General features: G+C 41.1%; 1 protein-coding gene across 5 annotated transcripts in view; it reads right to left on the bottom strand.

Annotated features, from left to right (window-relative positions):
• pde4cb (phosphodiesterase 4C, cAMP-specific b) overlaps positions 1 to 20,659 on the bottom strand; it is a 97,709-nt gene that overhangs the window by 33,735 nt on the left and 43,315 nt on the right. Inside the window, exon 1 of one of the 5 annotated variants that reach the window (XM_020612058.1) lies at positions 8,487 to 9,254. The exons of 3 other annotated variants lie outside the window; for them this stretch is intronic. In XM_020612058.1, the coding sequence (XP_020467714.1) occupies positions 8,487 to 8,584 (98 nt within the window). In that variant the 5' untranslated portion in view covers positions 8,585 to 9,254. Of the gene's footprint in view, positions 1 to 1,383; positions 1,798 to 8,486; positions 9,255 to 20,659 lie in introns of those variants that run through there. One more of the 5 variants, XM_020612057.1, reaches the window with a different exon arrangement.

The following is a 20,659-nucleotide window of genomic DNA, read 5'->3' as shown; positions in this document are numbered from 1 at the left end:
TATTACCCTCGTTCATTGTTACTGTTTGACAGTACAATAATTTTGTAAAAATAGCTCTTTCCCCTTTAAAAAGGGCAATATTCCCATATTTACAACTTACATTTTGCATGAATTAAATTCTATGTCAAATATTTTACCTTCACTCTTAAACCTTAAGACGTTTGCCTGTGTGTACAAATAAAACTTTACTCCAAGAAGTGGTCCAACATGTGAAGTCAGGTCATAACCGTTGACAGTATAAGATGAAAATGGGCAGACAGAAATGGGTAAATCAAGTTCCTTTGTGATTTGCTACACATGATGCAGTCATTTATGTTATATAAAACACTATAAGACACACACCCGGATTGAGAAGATACTGAATCAGATCCTCGCCTGGAACCACAGCGGCCCGTCTGACTCGCCATTAAACTAATAAAATAGCACTTAAAAACCAAAGTGAGTCATTTGTTCAGTCTGAGCTCAACTCCACTGCTGGACAGCAATATTGTCTCTGAGGGAACCTGGCTGATAGAGAAAAGCAACTCTGGATGTTATGGTGACATCCTGGATTAAACGTTTTACTTCTGAAGTAAAGAGCAGAGATTTTGTTCAGTTTGTTATTTGAAAGTTTCAGACTCTGACCTTTCATCTTCTTACACCTGACTGTGTGCAGTTTTAGCATGATGGCATGATGCTTTGTCTGATCTCACTGCTGTCAATCGGTCTAGATGACTGTCAGAAATAAACACTCAGATTTAGTACTGTAAATTAATTCTCCATGCTTGTGACAACACCATGTGATGACATATTACCACTGTAAAGTTCAAATGCAACACAGGCACCATTAAACCCACTACTGAGAAGCAAGGAGATGTGAGAAGTGTACGGATATTACACTGATGTTTTATGAGATTAATGAGTAACAGGAATCGAGATACAAGGTCACTACAAATGTTAGATACTATACTGAGCAAAAGTGAAACACTATGGATCTTATAAGGAGTATTACAGAAATATTTTTGAGGTCAATAATCTAGTTGTAGCTACATGTGGAATGAACATTACTACTATACTTTTCTTTTGCATACTAAAAGAACACATTTTCATGACCTGCTTTATAAATTAAATGTAATTCATGAGTTGAAGAGAAATTATTTGTTGCAGGGCTATTTGATTGCCACCCTTCTTATAAAAATGTTAAAGTAGGAGATAAGGACTATTAATATAACTCACCATTGAATGACGCTATTAAATGACAGTAAAGTTGTCGAGATTGTACCATAAATTATAAATGTTTGTGTCAGCTGAAGAACTGTGAAACTTTGGGAAAAACAGAGGATAGGTATCACTCAGTGTGTCTAGAGTTGTGCAACATCTGGATTAAAACCACATCTGGCCTACCGCCTGCGTTTCTGCACGATGTCAATGGGCCGGTTGACGGCGCACGGGGACCCGCACATATTCCCGTTCCGCACTTTGAAGTAACGATCCTGGACCGAAGGGGCCAGATGCGCATGAGTCGGTAAACTCATGTTTGCGGTTGTTCTTTCTCCCTTCCGTTTCGTTCTCCACTAATCTTCCTCTTCCTCCCTTCCCGGGCACTCGCTCCTCTCCCTTCACACCGCACCAGGTTTCCAATGACGCGCAGACAGACGGAGGAAAGCCCTCCTCGGTGGGTTTCAGCGGCATGCCTCCAGTACGAAACGATGAGAGGGTGAAGAAGGGAAGGAGGAGTAAAAGCCGCGTGGGCTTCAAGGCGTCATTTGCTGCCGTTTCATGCGGTTTGGAGAGCTGGAAGTGAGCACAGCGCGAAGCGGTTTCAAATCCACACTGAGGAGTTCAGCGCTGAGATCTCCCTCTTCTCTGGAGATACGCTCGTCCCTCCTTCTGTGTGTCTCCTCCTTCCAGCACACAGACCACGGAGGGTTTAAAAAGACGAACTGTGTGCGTGTGTATGCACACTGTGCAGGCCAGAGAGAGAAATCTGCGGTTGTTGTAGTTGGATGAGAAGCCTATGTGTGCAGTGAATCTGTGCGTGTATGGACGTGTGTTTGCGCGGGTGTGGTAATGTATATGCGCAGTATGTAGTGCAGTAAGTGTGAGGTATAAACTGTACAGTATGTGCAAAGGAGAAAGCACTGAATAGAGAACCTCTGTGGATATTTTAACTGTTCACACACTCAGCAAACACACACATACAATTTTTGTTTCAAACTAAAATTTCTCCACACAACCACACAGACATGCACACACACACACAGGCTGGACATAAAAAGTGAACCCCTTCCCCAAAAACCTGAAACCAACAGTAAATACTTGACCACAATGTCTGCTAGTTTTGCTAGCAGAGTATGAGATGAGCATAAACTCACTGTGCACTCATCCATCCACTCTCTATGTTCTTGTCAGTGTTTTTCTCTTACTGATTTTTCCCACAGAGATGTTTTATCTTATTTCCTACAATATTTTATTTCATACTGAACTTTTAGAATGACAAATTATCAGCATTTTTAGAGCTGCAGAATCTAAAGTACATTTATCACCTGTAACAACATGTGTAATTGCATAATTCCCAAACTGGGCTCCAACCTACAGTAACCCTAGTGGAGAAGCAACAGGGAGTGATGGACCCACCGGACCTGATGATCTCATCAACCTGTCAGCATCACAGGCAAATATTTGTCTTCTGAGACACGGGCCAGGCAGCCAAGTCAGACGTGTTGGCAGGCACGAGGAGGTGGAGCACAGGGGGGTTCAAGCGTCAGACATTTTAAAAAACGGACTTGACTAATGTGGTGAGGATGCAGATGTTTGGCCTGATCTTCAGCTGTCCTCTCAACCTCCTACAGCTGGTCTGCTGGATTTCTTGCTCCACTCGTTGTCATGAAAGTCTTGAATTATCTTAACTTTTAAGTTTTCTCTACATACTGATAGAGTAAAATTTGTTCTTCAGTGAATTTCAAACCAGGATTTTGATGAAATTGCACCAGACTTGCCTACATTTGCTTTAAAATGTATGTTACTGAAGAAGGTTCCGGGTTTTGAACCCAGTGCCTTTCTGTACAGAGTTTACATGTTCTCCCTGCGTCTGTGTGGGTTCTCTCCGGGTACCTCGGCTTCCTCCCACAGTCCAAAGACGTGCAGCTTAGGTTGACTGGCAACTCTAAATTACCCATAGGAGTGAGTGTGGTTGTTTGCTTACATGCCAGCCCTGTGACAGACTGGTGACCTGTTTGGGGTAGACCCTGTCTCTCGCCCAGTATCAGGTGGGATTTGCTCCAGCTCCCCCTTGTGACCCTGTTCAGGAATAAGCGGCATAAATGGATGGATGGATGTTATTACAACTGGAATATGTTAAAGGCTGATTTTTATACCAGCTGGGTGATGTCAGTACCAGCTATGTGCTCATGTTATTTAATTTCCACACTGAGCAAGGCCAACACCACACTGATGGCTCAGCTGTTTAGAAATATGAAAAAAAGAAACCAGGGCCATCAGATAAAAATTACTCTGTATTTGTGGAAACAAAGTTCAATTTCCATCTTAAATGGAATCAGCCCTCTGTTTCATCTCTGTCTATTAAACTATTATACCGAACCACTCTCTGTGACTGTATTGATTTGCATTGACCCCTGTCTCACCGCCATTAGAAGTGGGTGAAACCATGTTCTCCATTTTCACCACAACAGACTCTCATTCCTCAGTGATGGTCCTCTGAGTCACAACCGAGACAGGCCCACCACGGCTCCTGCAGAATATCAGATTCAACAGCTGGTCAGAGTTTCTTTTCCAGCACCTTGGCATAAGGTTTTCCTGGGAACCTTCCAGACCATGAAGGCCTCTGGCTTCACCTGACTCCTGTCTGGGAATACCCTGAAAATGTGTTCCTTGTGTGTTTCCCTTCATGGGACCACTTTGCTTGTGTGTCTCTTACTGGAGTCACTGCCTTGACAACACACCAAGACCTGGCCACAAAAAAACCTCCCAAAAATTACTCCATGTTCACTTTCCTGAGTCCAATTCATGTGCAAACAAATGCTAGGTACAGTTTAAAGTTATAAAGATAATTGAATCTGTCATTACAATAATTCACTTCTGCATCACAACACACACACACGCAAGCCACATCTTTCTACTCCTGCCTTTTCCACCACTCTTTCTTCATGGCCATTTTTAACACCAAGAAACAGCAGAAACAGTTTTTGTCATGCTGTTATTTCCTTTTCTTTGCCTTGTACTTAAACTATGGGAAATCCCTTATTCCTCCCTCTTTGTGCAACGTGCTTATGAAACTTGTTGAAACAGATGTTGGGGCGAAGGTTTGTTGAAGAAGGCGTTTGTGAGGCCAATGTGTAACTAAATCCACCAGCCAAATGACTTGTGCAGACCACTTGGCTTGTGGCTCCTGTGACAGCATTACTTCTGGCAATAAGCTGCGGCAGGGGGTGTCATGTACAGTTTGTGTGTGTGTGTGTGTGTGTGTGTGTGTCTGCACCAAGTTTATAGTGATGTCCCTCTGCTGATGACAGAAGAGCACAGCTACATAGAAACAGGAAAATCTACATCTTTTAGTCATTCATTTAATGTGTGTACTGTATTCAGTACCTTTCAGCCTTATTTAAGTATTTTCTGCTCTTTAAAGTCCAACATTACACAGATTCATAGACTCACACTGAACATAAACAGTCCAATGAGGCAATAGGGCTTCAGAATGAACTGTAAATCACCTTTATCAAAACAGGAAGCTCACTGTATAGTTGGACAAATGTATAGTTTTTTTCTAAGACTTCTGTCATGTGTTACTTTATAACTTCTTTTTCCCTAGCTATTGTAAAACCACCTTAGAACCTACAGATCTGCAAAATAACATTAATAAATCTTCACAGAAAACTGCAGTTTCTATAATAAAGATGCGAACTCCTCTAAACAACGAACTAAACAGAGGGAGGAACTGCTGTTTGGTCACAGTGAAAATGTATTCATGATGCAGCGTGCACAGCAACAGCTACATAGCATTTCTGAGGTCATCAATTAAAATCCAGAACTGAAACAATCACACTGAATCAGTCTTTCTGCTTCATCTTTATTTCGTCCTGCAGGACTGAAGCTGTGTTTTTTCTCCTGCGCCTCCCACAAAACACACAATCTGCAGTTGCAGCTGAACGTGGAGGGCAGTGTCTGTTCATTTTCATCTTTTTTGGCTTTAATCTTTATCTGTCCAGAACAAGTTGATCATGTAGGCTTCAGCATTTCCAACAACACCTAGATTCACATGTACTGAGAATGTGAGTCAGAAAACGCTGACACATATCAAACAGTGCTGCTGATTCAGCCTGCTGAGGTGGAGCTGCCTGCCAGCAGAGGTCGCTCTGTGCCCAGACATCTTCACAGAAGAAACACAAGGCAAAGCGCTTACATGTGTCTGCAACAATTTTAAAGGGTCAGGTCCTATTATTTTCTCTTTTAAAACTTAAAACATTGAAAAGAATGAGGAACGATCAGAAGGGGGTGTTGTAAAAACTGAAATGTTTCAGTTGCAAGAAAATAAAACCAACAGACAACTGGGTGCGGAGTGAGTGTGTGTGTGTGTGTATACATGATAAATAAGAAACATGTCACATTCATGTGGTGTGTGCAGCCAGGCTAGCAGGGCTGGGCAACTATTCCAGGCCCGGGGGTTTTATTTTAGTAGTCTGTTGTGTTATTGTTGCCCCTTCTTATCTCCCTTGCGCTGCTTGGCCTCAGCTGTGGCTGTACTGGCTCAGAAACAAGTCTCTTCCTGGATGTGCACTGGATGATAAGCTGGGGAACAATATGGGCCTGAGAGGTCTGCTTCAGTCAGGGCGCCCTGACGGCCTTTAGCCTGCTTCAAACTGCTTTTATTGTGAATGATCTTCAGTATTTTACATGATTGCCATGTGTTAACAAAAGCATGAGTCATTTTTCTGGGGAAGTCACTCTGACAACTTGCCAAATCATGAGCTAGTAACATCTGCACCCCCCCTCCCCCCAAATTAGTTTCACAGATATACTAAGCTGGCAGATAAAATAGTTAAAATTTCACACACCACACATCTTTCCTGTACAACCTGGCAACCCAAATCTGCTCACATCAAGAAACAGATTTTGGCAGTAATGGCATGCCTGCAGTTGACTGTCACGTAGTGTCAGATTTCAGAGGAGACAGCACGTAACACAATACAGTCTACTGGTAACTGTGAAGTTCTTCTTTTTGCTTTCAAGATCAGTGACATTTATTTTATTGTGGTAACTCTTGTAGTAATGCAGAAACCTACATCAATGAGTGTTTGACATTTTAACTGTGTCAGGTTTTCATCCTTTGAGCTGGCACGTCTCAGGTTGAAGGGAAACCCACAAACTAATCCCACATGCAGCACAATCAAACCTGTGATAACCTCTGACATTAAACATGTTAGCCTTTATATAAAATAAGTCTGCTTCTCATTCTGGAGTGACTAAAACAAATAACAGGAACCAGAAATGATGACAGATTTTTGTGAACAGGGCAGCGGATGCTACCATAAGAAATACTGTACTGAGTGAGCTACTACATATGGCTCAAGGGCGTACCGTAATCATCAAATAAGTGATGAACAAGCACAATCACAACATACAAACAGTGAAAATAACCAAAACACTCCAGGATAAATCCACCATCATGATAGTGGTGTCATTGGTTTGGACATGAACTTTACATCAGAAAGGCTCCATGTTGTGTTGTGTCCTTGTCAGGCAGTGTACTCTACTGTACAAGTGCTACTGTCCTAGCAGCATTATGATAAAGTCTTCTGTTTCATTAGGAGTGTGATTATTTTTCTCAGCCTCCTGCTTCTTGTAACTGTATTACATGGCTCTAGCTGTGGGTGATGACAGTGAAGGTGTGGCATGCGATTGTGGTTGTGCTGGGATGTGTTATGAGAGGCTGACCCAGCAGCACAGTGAGTGGAAAGCTGGGTGGTGCTCACAGATCCCAGCCCGCTGTAATGCTTCCCAGGACCGAAGACAGGAACAGGCATGAACACACAAGCGAGAACACACTCAAACCACAAGGCAGTGGAATGCCTCAAAAGACCTTTAAATGTGCTTACAAAGGGAACATGTAAAGAAACTGTGCATGTGCTTATACACACACACACACAGAGGGCAGCCAGCATGTGATTGGCATCAGTGTAACATGAGTACATCCCTCAATGAACACCTGCTTGAACACAAACACCTCTATCTCTCCCAGTTCAGAGCTCTGTGTTCAGTCAGCAACATTTGTCTCAGGGTCATCGTGTTGAAAAAGTCAGTGGGAGACTTTCGACAAAAACAGGAAGTCTGTTGAATTAAACTTTCCACAAACAAAACTTGCTTCCTCCCGGAAGTTGCTGTATAACATGCCAGCTCACAGAAAACTGCCACCTCATCACACACAAACCTCATCATTCATGCGGAGCAACATGCGTTTCACCATATGAACACATGCTGCACTGGTATTGCCTATAAAATATTATGAAAGTTCCCATGTGGAACATTTCTCCATCAGATCTTTCATTGCTCCAGTTTATTAACACACTCAAACCCAATTTCCCTTAATCTGCCATGTTTACTTCTGCTACGATGAACACATGCTACTGCAATGCATCAAAACAAAGTTACAATAATTACCAGTCTCTGATGGGTAAACAGCATTCACATCCACATCAAGGATCTAATTACAACAAGAGAACGAAGATTCTTATGAAAGCTCCAATACATCTGACTTCATAAAACTAAAGTGGCTGAAAACCAATCAGCTATGGAGGCTTCGCGCCAGCCACAGTTTGTCATTAAAGGCAAATTTAATGGATCTGAAGCTACACTGCAATCGTACAGCATTTTGAAACCTCACAAAACTAACGCTGCATCTGTGTTTGGACGTCTGATGACATCAATTTTTCCCCTTCTACCGTCCGTCCCACGACATGAACACAGCATCGGTGATTTCTTCAGTTTCCCAGAATGCTGTGCACACAATAACAACAGTGACACTCTGACCAAGAGAGCAAAGGTCTTTGGGTGAATGAAAACAAGAGTCTCATAACCTTTACTGCCAGCTCAGCCTGCTGCATCGCTCCGCTGTAGTGTGGCCATTTTCTACCACTGAGTGTGTAAAACGTCATTTATAAGTACGGTATAAGTTTCCTATTTAACCATATTTATTCATAGAAAGTTGTCTTTCTTACTACTCGTTTTAGACAAAAAGGGAAGAGAAACCTACAAAATCAAATTATAATATCAGTGTAAATACTGTATATTATCAACACTGTAAAATATCCAGTATGTAAGTCACTGAAACTGTAGTGTGTTCTATTTACAAATACCCATATAAACTACAGTATGAAATGATCACTGCAGGTCTGTGAGCCATGTGTGTAACTGTGCTCCACAACTGGTATGAACACTCGCTTTCATGAATATGAGCACAGAAAAGATGCAGGACGAACAGTTTAGGAACATACCCCAAGCACGAGTGTCTCCGACCATGTCCGAAGCCAGTTTGCTCCCCTTTCCTTGACAATCGGAAGTCTTTGCTCATTGTCCCTCGAGCTACTGACATATATTAGACACTCCGGGATTTAAAGAAAATAACCTGAACATCTGGACCAAGCCTCCATGAGGCATTGCACTTCAATGATCCAAAAAACATGAAGATTCCAGGTGAGAGATGAAAACAGAACTGATAAATTCACGTGCAGATCGGATCTCATTAATCATCAATGCATCAGGATCCGCAGAAAACCGGTGAGGAATGTTGCAGAGTTCATCCACTGAGCTTCCAGGCAAGCCTCAACAAGGCTGACTGGAGTGTGATATTCAATTAATCTCTCCAGAAAAAAGAAGCATAAGGGGAGCTGCTGTAAGTCAAGACTCACTGCACTGAAGGATATTCCAGTTGTGTCTCCTCTCTCACTGGCTTGTTGTTGTTGTAAATACCCAAACTAACCCCAGATGTGATACCGACTGCATTCCTAACAGCGTCTTTAGCAGCAGTTTTAGCAGCTCCGAACTGTCCAGGAAAAAACAGAAGAGGAGAGAAGTCTAGAGAGAAGAAACATTTAGACTATTCTACTTCTGTGTCACTCACTCACTCACTCTGTTTGCAGGAAATAGGAAGAGTTGAGTTGTTGCTGAGAGCAATGATACTGCAGGGTAGCGTCAGCAAGGGTTGACCTCTTCCTCCAGCACTGTGAGAGCTTGCTTGAGTCCCTTGAGGTCGCTGTGGGTGCTGAGGATGGCCCACTAAGTCAGGAACCATCAAGTACTCTGTTTTGTACATATCCAGTGTCATGATGAATTTGTAAGAGCTCTGCTTAAAAGATTTGGTATCAAACAATACATAGTTCCTCTAATCCCAGTGAGCATTAATCTTTTCTGAGCTTTGTCAGACTGACAGTTATAGAGGAACATGGTGGTGTGTCCCAACTTGCCAACAGGAGATATGACTCCACGGTGTGGCTGGTGGGCGTTTTTGTCTAGCAGACTTGGCTTGGCCTAGCCTTCGCTGACACATGAGATAAACGGGCTGTCTGACCTGACACCCTCCTTCTGCTGGCCTGCAGCTACATAATTACAGGGGCACAACAAGAGAACGAATTAGATTTGGTGCTGGCTTATATGGCCAGGGGTGAGTGTGTGTGTGTGTTAAATGTTAAGTAGGGTTAAAACTTTGCAGTTCTCCACCTGCACCAGCTTGTCAAATTGAACAGACATGAGGTCAGTGACCTTGACCTTTGACCACCAAAATCTAATTAGTTCATCCTTGAGTCCAAGTGGACATTTGTGCCAAACTGGAAGAAATTCCCTTATTCCTGATAAGTTGTGTTCACCAAAATGGGCCAGATGGACAACTGGAAAACATAATGCCTCTGGCCGTGGCTATTGCCGGCATGGGGGCATAAAATGTGTTGCTAACATGGTGTAAAAAAATTATTTCCCCATTGACATTTTATTGCTTTCCCAAGCATTTCAAACCTAAGGAAGAAACCTGAACACCTGCAATGTCTCTCCTGAGTAACTAAACTGTGTATGGGCAGTACAACTGGCAACAGCTCCCCAGCAGAGATATGAGTCATAATATAAATTTGGCTTTACTGTGTAAACCAACACCCAGTTCTAAATTAGATCAACCATATAAGTGACTCATCAAAACAGGGTCCCTACAATGTGTGTGTTTTTGATTGCTGCCACTTTCTTCTTCAGTGCTGCCATCTTTTTATATCAGCAAGGGGCTGCGCTATTTCTAGCTGCTAACACTTAAAGTTTCAAACATTTAAGCTTCAGACGCACGTCACATGGTAACCATCGATGTCACCACAACCACTTTCCTAAAACTGTGTGAGCACCTCAATATAAAAAGAGGATGCTTTTTAGAATGAGATTGTTGTTTATCATGTGGCTGATGCATTAACAACACCCCACAGCAAAGTGAACATCTTATTTAAGAACTTTTTTTTATCCTCCACCAGATTTTACTTTTTATCTCAGTGATACTTGTGGATTTCTATTGTTTTCCTTTATTCTGTTTCTGCTGAAACACTGTGTGCATTTGACTCAGCTATAGGCGTTGGTAGATTTCATCCCATATTGTTCAAGATTTTACGGTATTTAATACTGATGATCCATGTTCTCTGAAATTTCACATTTTTCCAGCTGTTGGATTTTTTTGCAGCAGTGGGCGACATAAATACACACATATAGCTGCTTCCTCTAAACAGTTAGAGGCAGACAGTTACAAAGTCTGGGAGATGGCAGGGGAGGGAAAAGCAACCGGCTGTTATGTTTACTTGGTGAAGGATGTTTTAATGTTGTATTAAATAAATTAGCAGGACAAAGTGCAGAAGTCTGTGTGATATTCATTCATTCTACATAACATGAATTCCTACACAGTTGTGAAAAATGTGTTGACTGTTATATTTTTGGGAATTTCAATGTTTCTCTCCACCACAAGTTATGGTTTAGCTGCTTGTTCTTTTCGCAATTGTAATGACTAACATGTTATTATATTTTAGATTTGTAATAGTTTGTGAATAATTGTCGGTTTCCCTCTGATGTCACGGTTCAAGCTTTGCTCTGATCGGTGGATCACTACAGCCTTTCCTCTGGTTGTCACCCTTCTTTATTGCACTTCACTTGTCAGACACATTACATGGGATAGAATAACTACTTAATTTTACTCTGACACACCTGCTGAAATTTGGTTTGTAACCTTGTGCGTGTGTGTATGAAAAGCTGACAATAACAAGGTTTAAAACAATAACCACAGGATGATAACCAACACGACTGTTGCAACAGCTTGCAGCCACATGAAAGAGATCTCCTCAGCCTCATGGTGACAGCCTGTTAATCATATAACATGACTTAAGACAACACTGTTGGGACAGCTGTGACAAACACTCCTGTGTCTCAGTATTAAAATCCTCATAAGATGAAACAGCTGTCTGTAAGAGCAGCAGCTATGCAGATCACAATGTAACATTAAGCCCTTTTACACAACACAGAGATCACGGCAAAGTGCCAGTGCCGTGACCCTTCTTCAAGGCAGCTTTTTTGATTTAAGCCCTTTTACACTGAGCTTAAAAAAGCCGTCAAGCTGTCGCTCCTGGGTTCATTTTACACAGCTGCTGGAATCCCTATAGGCTACTAGAGGCGTGATGCTTATCACGACGTCCAGCGGGTCCATGTACTTGGATTTTAAATTTGAAATCAAACAAAAGATTTTGTTTGTTATATCTATAAATGGAAATTAGGGATTACAGGACTAGATGCATCAAGTTTCAGGTCTGTGTGCCTGTTTGAGGGCAGGGCTGCACTCACTCAAGGTGCACACTGCGAACAGACAGAAGCGTACACACAGGGTTGTGCAGAGGTGTGGCTCCGTTTAAAATCTACTTCTTACGTCAGTGCCGACCAGAATAAAGTCACTCTGATATCTATACTTACAATAACATTCACTTCAGGAGTGAGTAATACTCATACTAGTGAAGTTAAGAATAACATTTATGTTATTTGAGAAATGAAATTGCAAGTCAAGCACTGTCTCAACTAATTTAAGCAGCTCAGTCTGTTCTGATGTGAAACACAAGCTGGAAAGCAAAACATCTGGCAACACTTGCAGTGTTCTGAGCAACTTTAATGCCAAGATAAAAGACCAGCGCATTTCAGAATAAAGCCTTCCCTCAGGGTCTATTGAAGTTACACAACAAGGAGTTCCATAAATAGTACAAGTACAGCCAAATGCATACAAACTCATACATGTCGTCCAATAAAAAACATGCACACAAGTAAGTTAAGTATATGGTCATGTGGTTATAGGCCAATCACGGCCAAGGGTCAAACTGACAAAGGGGCAACAGATGTATCTAATAATTGACACAAGTGACATCACATGTGAGACAACACAAACAAAATAAAATAGAGTCAAGAGAAACAGCAGAGTGCACAACTGGAGCCCATGAGCACAAAAAACTAGACTGTACTATATACGGTCAATATATAACTCATTAATTGAATAACCTTTCATCATTCAAACCTCCTGGGAATAAACATTTAAAGTCAAAAATCCAGAATCCCATAATGCCTCTGCCTCTATGCCTGTGAAGCAAATGATGACACGGGGTGTTTTAACTCATTAAAATGTAATGCAACCTGGGTTAGTAACATTTCTCTTGATGGCACTACACGTGAGATGTCTCCTCTCTATACCTTTGCACATGGCCATTATACCATGTAATTAACATTTTTTGTTTTACAGGTGATAAAATCCTTGATGTTAATTGACAGGGTGATTAAAAGAAGTTTTTTATATATTGGCAGCTTTTGCAGGCTCTGCACTTAAAATTGCCTTGAAAATGTTTGACACTTAATTCATTATTAGATACTGTAGGATAGTGATATGCTCTGACAAGTCTGTCCCTTATGTTTTTTGCCCTTTTGAAAGTGGCCGTAGGAGAGCCTTTAAAGATTTCTTTTAAGGACGGATCACTGTTTAAAATATACCAATGTTGGGTGAAGTTCTGCCAGTGAATTCTGCTGTATCTGATGTAAAACACACACCTGTTTTCAGCATGAAATGTAAACCCTGTGTTTACTGTGATCAGGAATCCCTAACCCCTCTGAATTCAACGGCTTGCTTCTGACTTTTCTTTCCGTTTAGTGCTCCTTCTGCTCCTACAGGATCCTTTTGTCCTGCTGTCTGACCTGTGCCTGGCCAGCTGAATGTAGCACTGAACACCTTAGGCATAAAACCAGACCCTCTCTATAACTGCAAGAACAATGAAGCCCATTGAGATGTTACCGGTCCTGACGTCAATCATTGTTTCCCACAGTTACTGTACCTTCTCATCAGACAATGGGGCTTTCTTGCAACAGCAAACCCATGACATATTCTGATAATGTGAAAAAGCATTGAGTACATTGCCTTTTACCTATTGGCTCCTGAAACAAATGCATGTGTTTGAGTTTATTCAAGTTCACGGTGGGGTCACAGGGTCAAAAAGACTGAGGATGACCTCTGAGTCCAACCTTCACAATGATCTTATCCATGCACCTTTCTAGTCAAATTCCTGTAAATCTTGGCCACCTATGCCAAAAGCTTGTAATTGATTACACTACCTGGGTGTGTGTGCCAAGGTGAAGCGCCTGGCGATGCTCCGGTTCATCAGGAGCTTGCGGAATATCAGAGGAGAATTTCGAGGGGAGTTTCTAGGAGAGGCGCAGGGAGACATTCTGGGGGATCCACAGGGCGAGACAGAAGATGAGCACTGAGTGCTGTTGAGGGGGAAGGACCCAGCCTCCACAGAACTTTCCCAGATGCCTTCACTCATGCTGCCATGCAAGGGTTTAACAAAACCTTCGTCTTACGCTCTTGTGCAGCCCTCCCAGTCCTGGCAGGTAGTCCTGGTCGTCCATGTCAGAGCAACAGCATTCTTCCAGGGAACCCATATCTCTCAGGTCTTTTAATGATGAACTTCATACTCAGAAACAGCCTCAAAATTCTTTAGGTTTACTTTATACCTTGAGAAGCTTCATTACTTTTCTCAGCTCAGAGCTCTCTGCAGGCACTGTTAACAGACACAGACACGAGTGCAAGAGAGAGCCCTCCCCTCAGTAGTGAGCTCTGTTTACAAAGCATGTGGCACTGCCTAAATATGGCCAGGCCTGAATTATCGCTTTGTAAGCTCGCACCATGGGTGAACTAGCTTTGTCGAGGCCTCTCTTCCTGCAGGAGTAAACTGCCACCTTCCAAGCCCAGAATTTACATCTGCTTCCCTCCTCAGTGAACCATCAGTGCTCAAACACTGACCAGTGTGCACGGATACCAGGACTGTGCTACACCAACAGGCTGCAGACTGGGTAGATTTTCATAATGCCGGTCAGTGGGGCTCACAGTCTAAAAACAGAGCTTGCCTGAGATAAAAGATAACAAGAACCCTGGAAATGTCACTTTCACTTTTACTCTTATCTCAAGTGAGCACTGCTTTCCCAGTGGAGCTGACGGGTGATGGAAAAACAGTGTTTCATCTTTGACCCAGTGACAACCAGTGACCCAAACCTCCTCTGCCCAAAACAAAACCTTCTGAATTCGGCCAAAATACACAAACTGAAGACAGAAATCAGCTTGAACCTAAACACTTCAGTAAACACATGCTGATCCTACATTACTGTTATATACATAACAGCTCAGTTCATTCAGTCCCTACTCAGCCAGTACAGCTAAAATATAATTTAGAGTGCATTCCTCAACTATTCCTTTCAAACACCAAATAGACAGGTTCACGCTATGTTCAATTTCAGTGATTTGGGGAGCATAAAGTTAACAATGGTCAGCTGTGCGTCAGGGTTTCACTGCATGTGAGTGCATACCGGTATATTTGTTCTGAAGCTTATCACTGACAGGCAGTGACGTGCGGTCAGGGGGTCAATCTTGAAAAGAATAAAAAGTTAACCATAAAATATAATAAATGTTAATATTTGTCAGCTGGTGTGTGTTGTAGGCCCTTTTGCCGTTCGAATCTGATGTTGAAGGAATTTTTTCCAATAAAGAATAGCAGAATTCCCGTATGTCCCGTTCAAATACATGGAGGAGATGCGCGATGAGGCAGCACTTTGCTGTGCCTCTCGGTGGATGGTGTAATCCTCACAAACTGTATGCGATGCAAAGAGTGTGTCGCTGTCCCTCTATAAGTTACTCAGTGAGGCAAACAGTACGCCTGTCTCAAGGCAGAGGGCGCTAGTGAGCCCACAGATTCTTGCCTACCTACAATCTTCTTTGTCTTGTTTATATTTCCTTTACAATCCGCCTTATAAAAATGGAAGATTACATTTCCAAGCTGAGAAAATTCGCAAATCTGGACTTTCAATCAAAACATTTTTGACAGTCTGGACATTTTTGATCCAGAAGGATCTTCTTTATTGAAAACATTTGTTTTAATATTGGATTTGAACGGTAAAAGGGTTTGTAATACATACCAGCTGACAAATGGATTTCGTGTACAAGTAAAGGTAAAACCATAAACTTTTATTATTTCTAGTTAGAAATAAGCTCAACTGGAATAAATTTTAACCTCAAATTAAATATGGGTCACGTTTGTGTGAAGAATGCTAATATGTGATATAAAACATAACACATAGTCTGTTAACAGACAATTTGTTAACGGTTCATTTGTATATGTAAATCCGACTGTAAAAGAGTCAGTGCCTCACCAGCTGTCAACCTCACCGCATGTCACTGCTGACAGGTGTATGATGGGAGCAGACAGAAGCAAATATAACCCTTACACTGGAATATTTCAACTGTAATCATGACAAACACATGCTATATCTGTTTAACACCCCCATATGAAAGATCAGAACAAGAAAATGGAACTGGAAATCACATGCTGAATATAAAATATATGTTTTAATTACTTAATCCAAGATCCTCTTTCTTTGTGCACTTTTTAAACTGTTTTGTAATTGTAACGTGTTCAGTGTCGTGCTGCTTCTGCACTGCAATTATCATAGATCTGTCAATCAAACAGTGTGACTACAATGTCTCGGGTTTTGTGTTGATGAAATCTCAGTGTCTCTGCTCTATTCTTTGTCTAGTCGATCATATCAACAATGAGAGCTACACGCTCTGAGCGTTTAGAACTGCAAATGTTAAAGCTCCTATAGGTTAAATTACTGCTATTGATGTGCCATTGGTGGCTGATTAATGCCATTAATACTAAAAACCTATCATTTCTAGCTTTTAGTAATGACTGTAAAGCCTCTAACATCCTCATGGTAAACCAGAAAATAAGCCCAGATTTAATATTCACTTTATCCTGTCTCTGTGATAGAAGGACCTCAGAGTCCAACTGCCAAAGAACCGTTTTAACTCAGGAGGCGTCGATGCAACGAGCTCACCAACAAAAACACAGCTGTTACATGACGTTGTGCCAAATGTGACCAGCAGATGGTGCTCATACACAAACAGACAAGACACTGAGTCAGGATTACAAGGTGTCAGTGGGGCTTTGACTGGGAGACATTCAACTTTAGTTTTCTGGTATTTGGAGAAAACATTGATCCAAGGCACCGTACAGCATCATAACTATATCTGCAGCACTGGAAGTCCAGTGTGTTTTGAGTCTCTAACTCTGGAACTGATCTACATCCTCTGCTAACACAGTCTACCATTACGCCTATGACTGAATGAAGGGTTGGCTGAGTGGGAGATGATAATTCACAACACACACACACACAAAAAACAAACTGTAGACTGTGTGGGCCCAGTCAATCAAACGGTTGCCATTATGAGTCAATGGGGAGAAAAAGACAAAGAGCTGAATCCAGTGTCTTTTCTTAAAGTGACTAATGCCGGGATATGTGGAACTATTTATTCGACTGAGTCAGATACCCTTCCTCCTCCCACACACACAGACTCAACACTCAAATTCATTTTAAAACACACAGACAGAACTTGCATTGGATACCTGTGACATGCACCGCTGCTTTACCATTTAAGCTCCTGTAGCTGTACTGCCTCTCACATACTCAACTAAGGGCTGAATCAAAAATATAGAAACAACCTAACTATAAAATACAATTTTATTTAACTGGCACACTTTTCTCTCTCTAAGCTCCTCTTGAGAGTTTCTCTCTCAAGGCTGCGTTTTTAAAAAAAGGAGATGGGTGTTTTCAGCCATTAAGGCTCCATAGTGAATGGCCCTTCAGGAGATTTGTGACAGCGTGGTGAAGGAGATGACAGAGACCCATGCTTTCAGAGGAAGTAACAGGAGATTTGGAGGTTATCTGGATATAAACGGATATATAACCCTAGGTTTCTGTGACACTGAGGACATTTTGGGATTGAAATGATGTAAATGACCTTGTTTGTGTGCCCAACAGTGAGTAGGGCGTGAATATCAATGTGAGGTCTGCAAGTCACTAAGTACAAAAATTATAGCAACAACAAAAGAGAAAAGCATGAAGAAAGAACACTAAAACAGAGCATAGCCTAAAAATGTATGGAAAGCAGCAAAGCTCTGTTTCAGGAGCCACTGAAGTTATACACCCCAAAGTTATACTGTATGTCTGTGGAGATTCTCAGTCACCCAGGTCATGGTATATCCAAAGTGCTAATGTCGAACAAGCACTTTAGCACTGTAGCATTAAAGGTAACAAACACCAGCAGTTAGAAACATCCACACCCCGACATCAATGTTTTCTTTGCAACCCCACATACACCGGCTCTGTCTGTTGTACAGCACCAACACAGGACAGCTCTCCAGAAAAACAGCAATTACATCACATTTGCTTCCTGGATTGACACATACTGGCTACTTTTTTGTGAAGTCTGTGTGCTACAGGAGGCAAAATGACGCAGTATTACATCATACAACTTCAGGCAAATCACTAACATGACTTTCCTAAGAAAGGAACAATGATCCTGAGCCTTAAGGCAGTGTCACACTCTTTGCTCTTTCAGTGTTCAAACTATTTGAACATTGAAAAGCAGCAAACATTGTTAAGTTGCATCCAGTCAGATTAGAATTGTCTGTAATGCTTAAATGTGGAGAGTGAACGTCTACTGAACATCTTCAGAGAGCATTTTAAAATGCGTGCATTGTTAGTTTTTCAGGAAAAGGAGAGCATACTCAGCAGGCAAATTATATGATAACATATCACCGAGCTGAGCACTTTGGCTTTGCATTGATTCTGTGTGCAGCTGCACCATAAGTGTGGCTCAGACTAAATACAGTCGTATGTGTGTAGGCAGCCTTATGACTGATGATAGCTCATCAAGGTGACTGACAAGTGTTGGAGAGGGAACCTGACAAACTGAAAGAAAAACTGCATACTGACAGAGAAGAAGAACTTCATTTTAGCATCATGTAGTTGCTTATGTATGAAATGGAATTTTTCAGCCTAACCACATACTGTAGCTCAGCCTTTTCACAGTGTACTGTATTACTTATTAATATTTCCCCTAGGGCAGAGGTTCATTATTGGTGGCATGTAGAAAATGTAGTGCATGTATTAGCAAGCGTATTTCTAAAAAGTAGGGACATACAAATATATTTTGAGAGGCTTTAGTTTAATTTAAGTAAATGGTGCAATTATATGCATTAAATGAAATAGTATGTCCTAACATACAGATTAGAGGTGGATACAGTACTGTGTGTGAACAGTATGGATGTGAAACTGATGAACTGTAGCTATGTTTCAAATATCTGGTCTTTCTCTCATCACATCATAAAAGAGCAATGTCCACTTAAAGTGCTAACGTAGTTAAAACACAACATACATACAATTTACAAATTAGTTAATATAGTTATGATATAGATTATATCAGATGTTAGTTTTAGCCCATTAACGCTTCCCACCAGGACAAAAGCACTTACTGGACATACTGACTGATTATAAAGGGTTTCAACAGTAATGATCCAACTGTTGCTGCTGCTTCTTTAAAAGATTTCTGTTCCCTCTCTCTCTCTCTCTCTCTATCGCCAGACTGTAAACAATGTGCAACACCCAATATAAGGCTTCATTAACATTAACCTTGGCCAACTACAGTCAACAATTAGCCTATTGCGACTGAACCCCCGAGCTGTGTAATTAAATGTGCTGAAATTATTAAAAAGATAAGAAATTGCAAGGTGCTGAATGTTTCCCTGAATTTCATTATTGGAATGAGCAGTTGCATAGCACAATGAACACATAATCAAAGACAACTACAGTCACCACAAAAACAAAGCCGTCAAATGACTTTAGAATCTAAATCAGTCATTCTCGCACAGAGAAAGAAAGGTCACTGGAAGAAATTAATGAAAACTCTTAAGATGAGTGCATCATTGTTCTTCGGGCTGTTGCTTACTGTAGGTATTATCACAATAATATTTAGATGAACAATAACACAATAATAATAATATTCATTTATTTGGTCCAGAAGGGCATTTCAGCCAAAGAGGAAAAAGGCGGAGCAACTCTTAACCATTATTATCTGCATTTCACTTTTAGAATGGACATTTTCCATAAATGTTAAGAGATAAAGCTAGGAATTTTGTATAGTTTTTGTTATTTGACAGGAATCTACCAGTTAAACTACTAAGAGTGCCTGTTAAATGCCTAAAATGTAATGATAAGGTAAAATGGGAAAAGCAGATGAGATTAGGTTACAGAGTGCAGAGACATGCACAGAGCAAAGTGGAAGTGAGCTTGTCCAGATGGAATCATCAAGTCCCAGCCAGCTCCTGGTGGAAGAGGAGCCAGGAACATGAAGAGGCTCATTCTGGACAACTTCCTCTGGAAAAGGCCAAGAGCTGGGCTCAAAGCCAGAGTTGTACTGTATGTTGTCGAGACTCAGTTCAGCACATTCCTGCAGATCACATGCAGATATACACTCACTGGCTACAAAGTATTTTGTTCCTAATATTCTGACCCTTTTATATACGTAGCTGGGGAGGACAAAAATATAGAGACACCTGTAAATACAGTGTAGTCCAGTACAACAGCACCTTTAACTGACTTCAATAAAAAAAACAGATAACTGAATTGATACATTTATGACAATTTCACCAAAAACTGAAACATTCTGAGCTTCATAAACAGTTGTTAAGGTGGAATTGTTGCATTGAAGTGCATACTATTGTACAGGTGTGACTATGGAAGTGGCTGCTCAGTGTACATCTGTCGTTGAATGACACACTTTTGCTTTAGCTGAGTGTGGAGCACCAACTAAGCCTGGTTTTGGTCTCTACTGTGTGTGAGACTGGAAATAATATTAAATAATACATTCTCTAGTTTTTCATACAATTTTGATCTGAGTGCTATTATTTTTAGATTGTCATTTTTTTCAGCACACAGATTATACTAAACACATTTAAAAGGCTTAGTCAATAATTCATTTAGGGCATTTGCTGGTGAAGGTTGCTGTTCATTTAGAATGACTCATTCATCATATTTTGCAGTCGACGCTCAGTGTTGACTGGCAATTAAGACGCTAAAGATGATAAAATACCAACAAAAAAACTGGGGAAATACATACAAAAGCTCACTTCAACCATTGTATATATTACAAAAAAGAGCAATAAGAATTGTGCATAAGATGGGATATAGGGATCACACCAATGTAGCTTTCATACAGTCTAAATTGTTAAAATTTTTT

Source organism: Monopterus albus, unplaced genomic scaffold, assembly GCF_001952655.1.
Source record: "Monopterus albus unplaced genomic scaffold, M_albus_1.0 scaffold120.1, whole genome shotgun sequence".
NCBI classification, from domain to species: domain Eukaryota; kingdom Metazoa; phylum Chordata; class Actinopteri; order Synbranchiformes; family Synbranchidae; genus Monopterus; species Monopterus albus.
The sequence above is the reverse complement of the archived record's forward strand: the minus strand, read 5'-3'. Positions and strand labels throughout refer to the sequence as shown.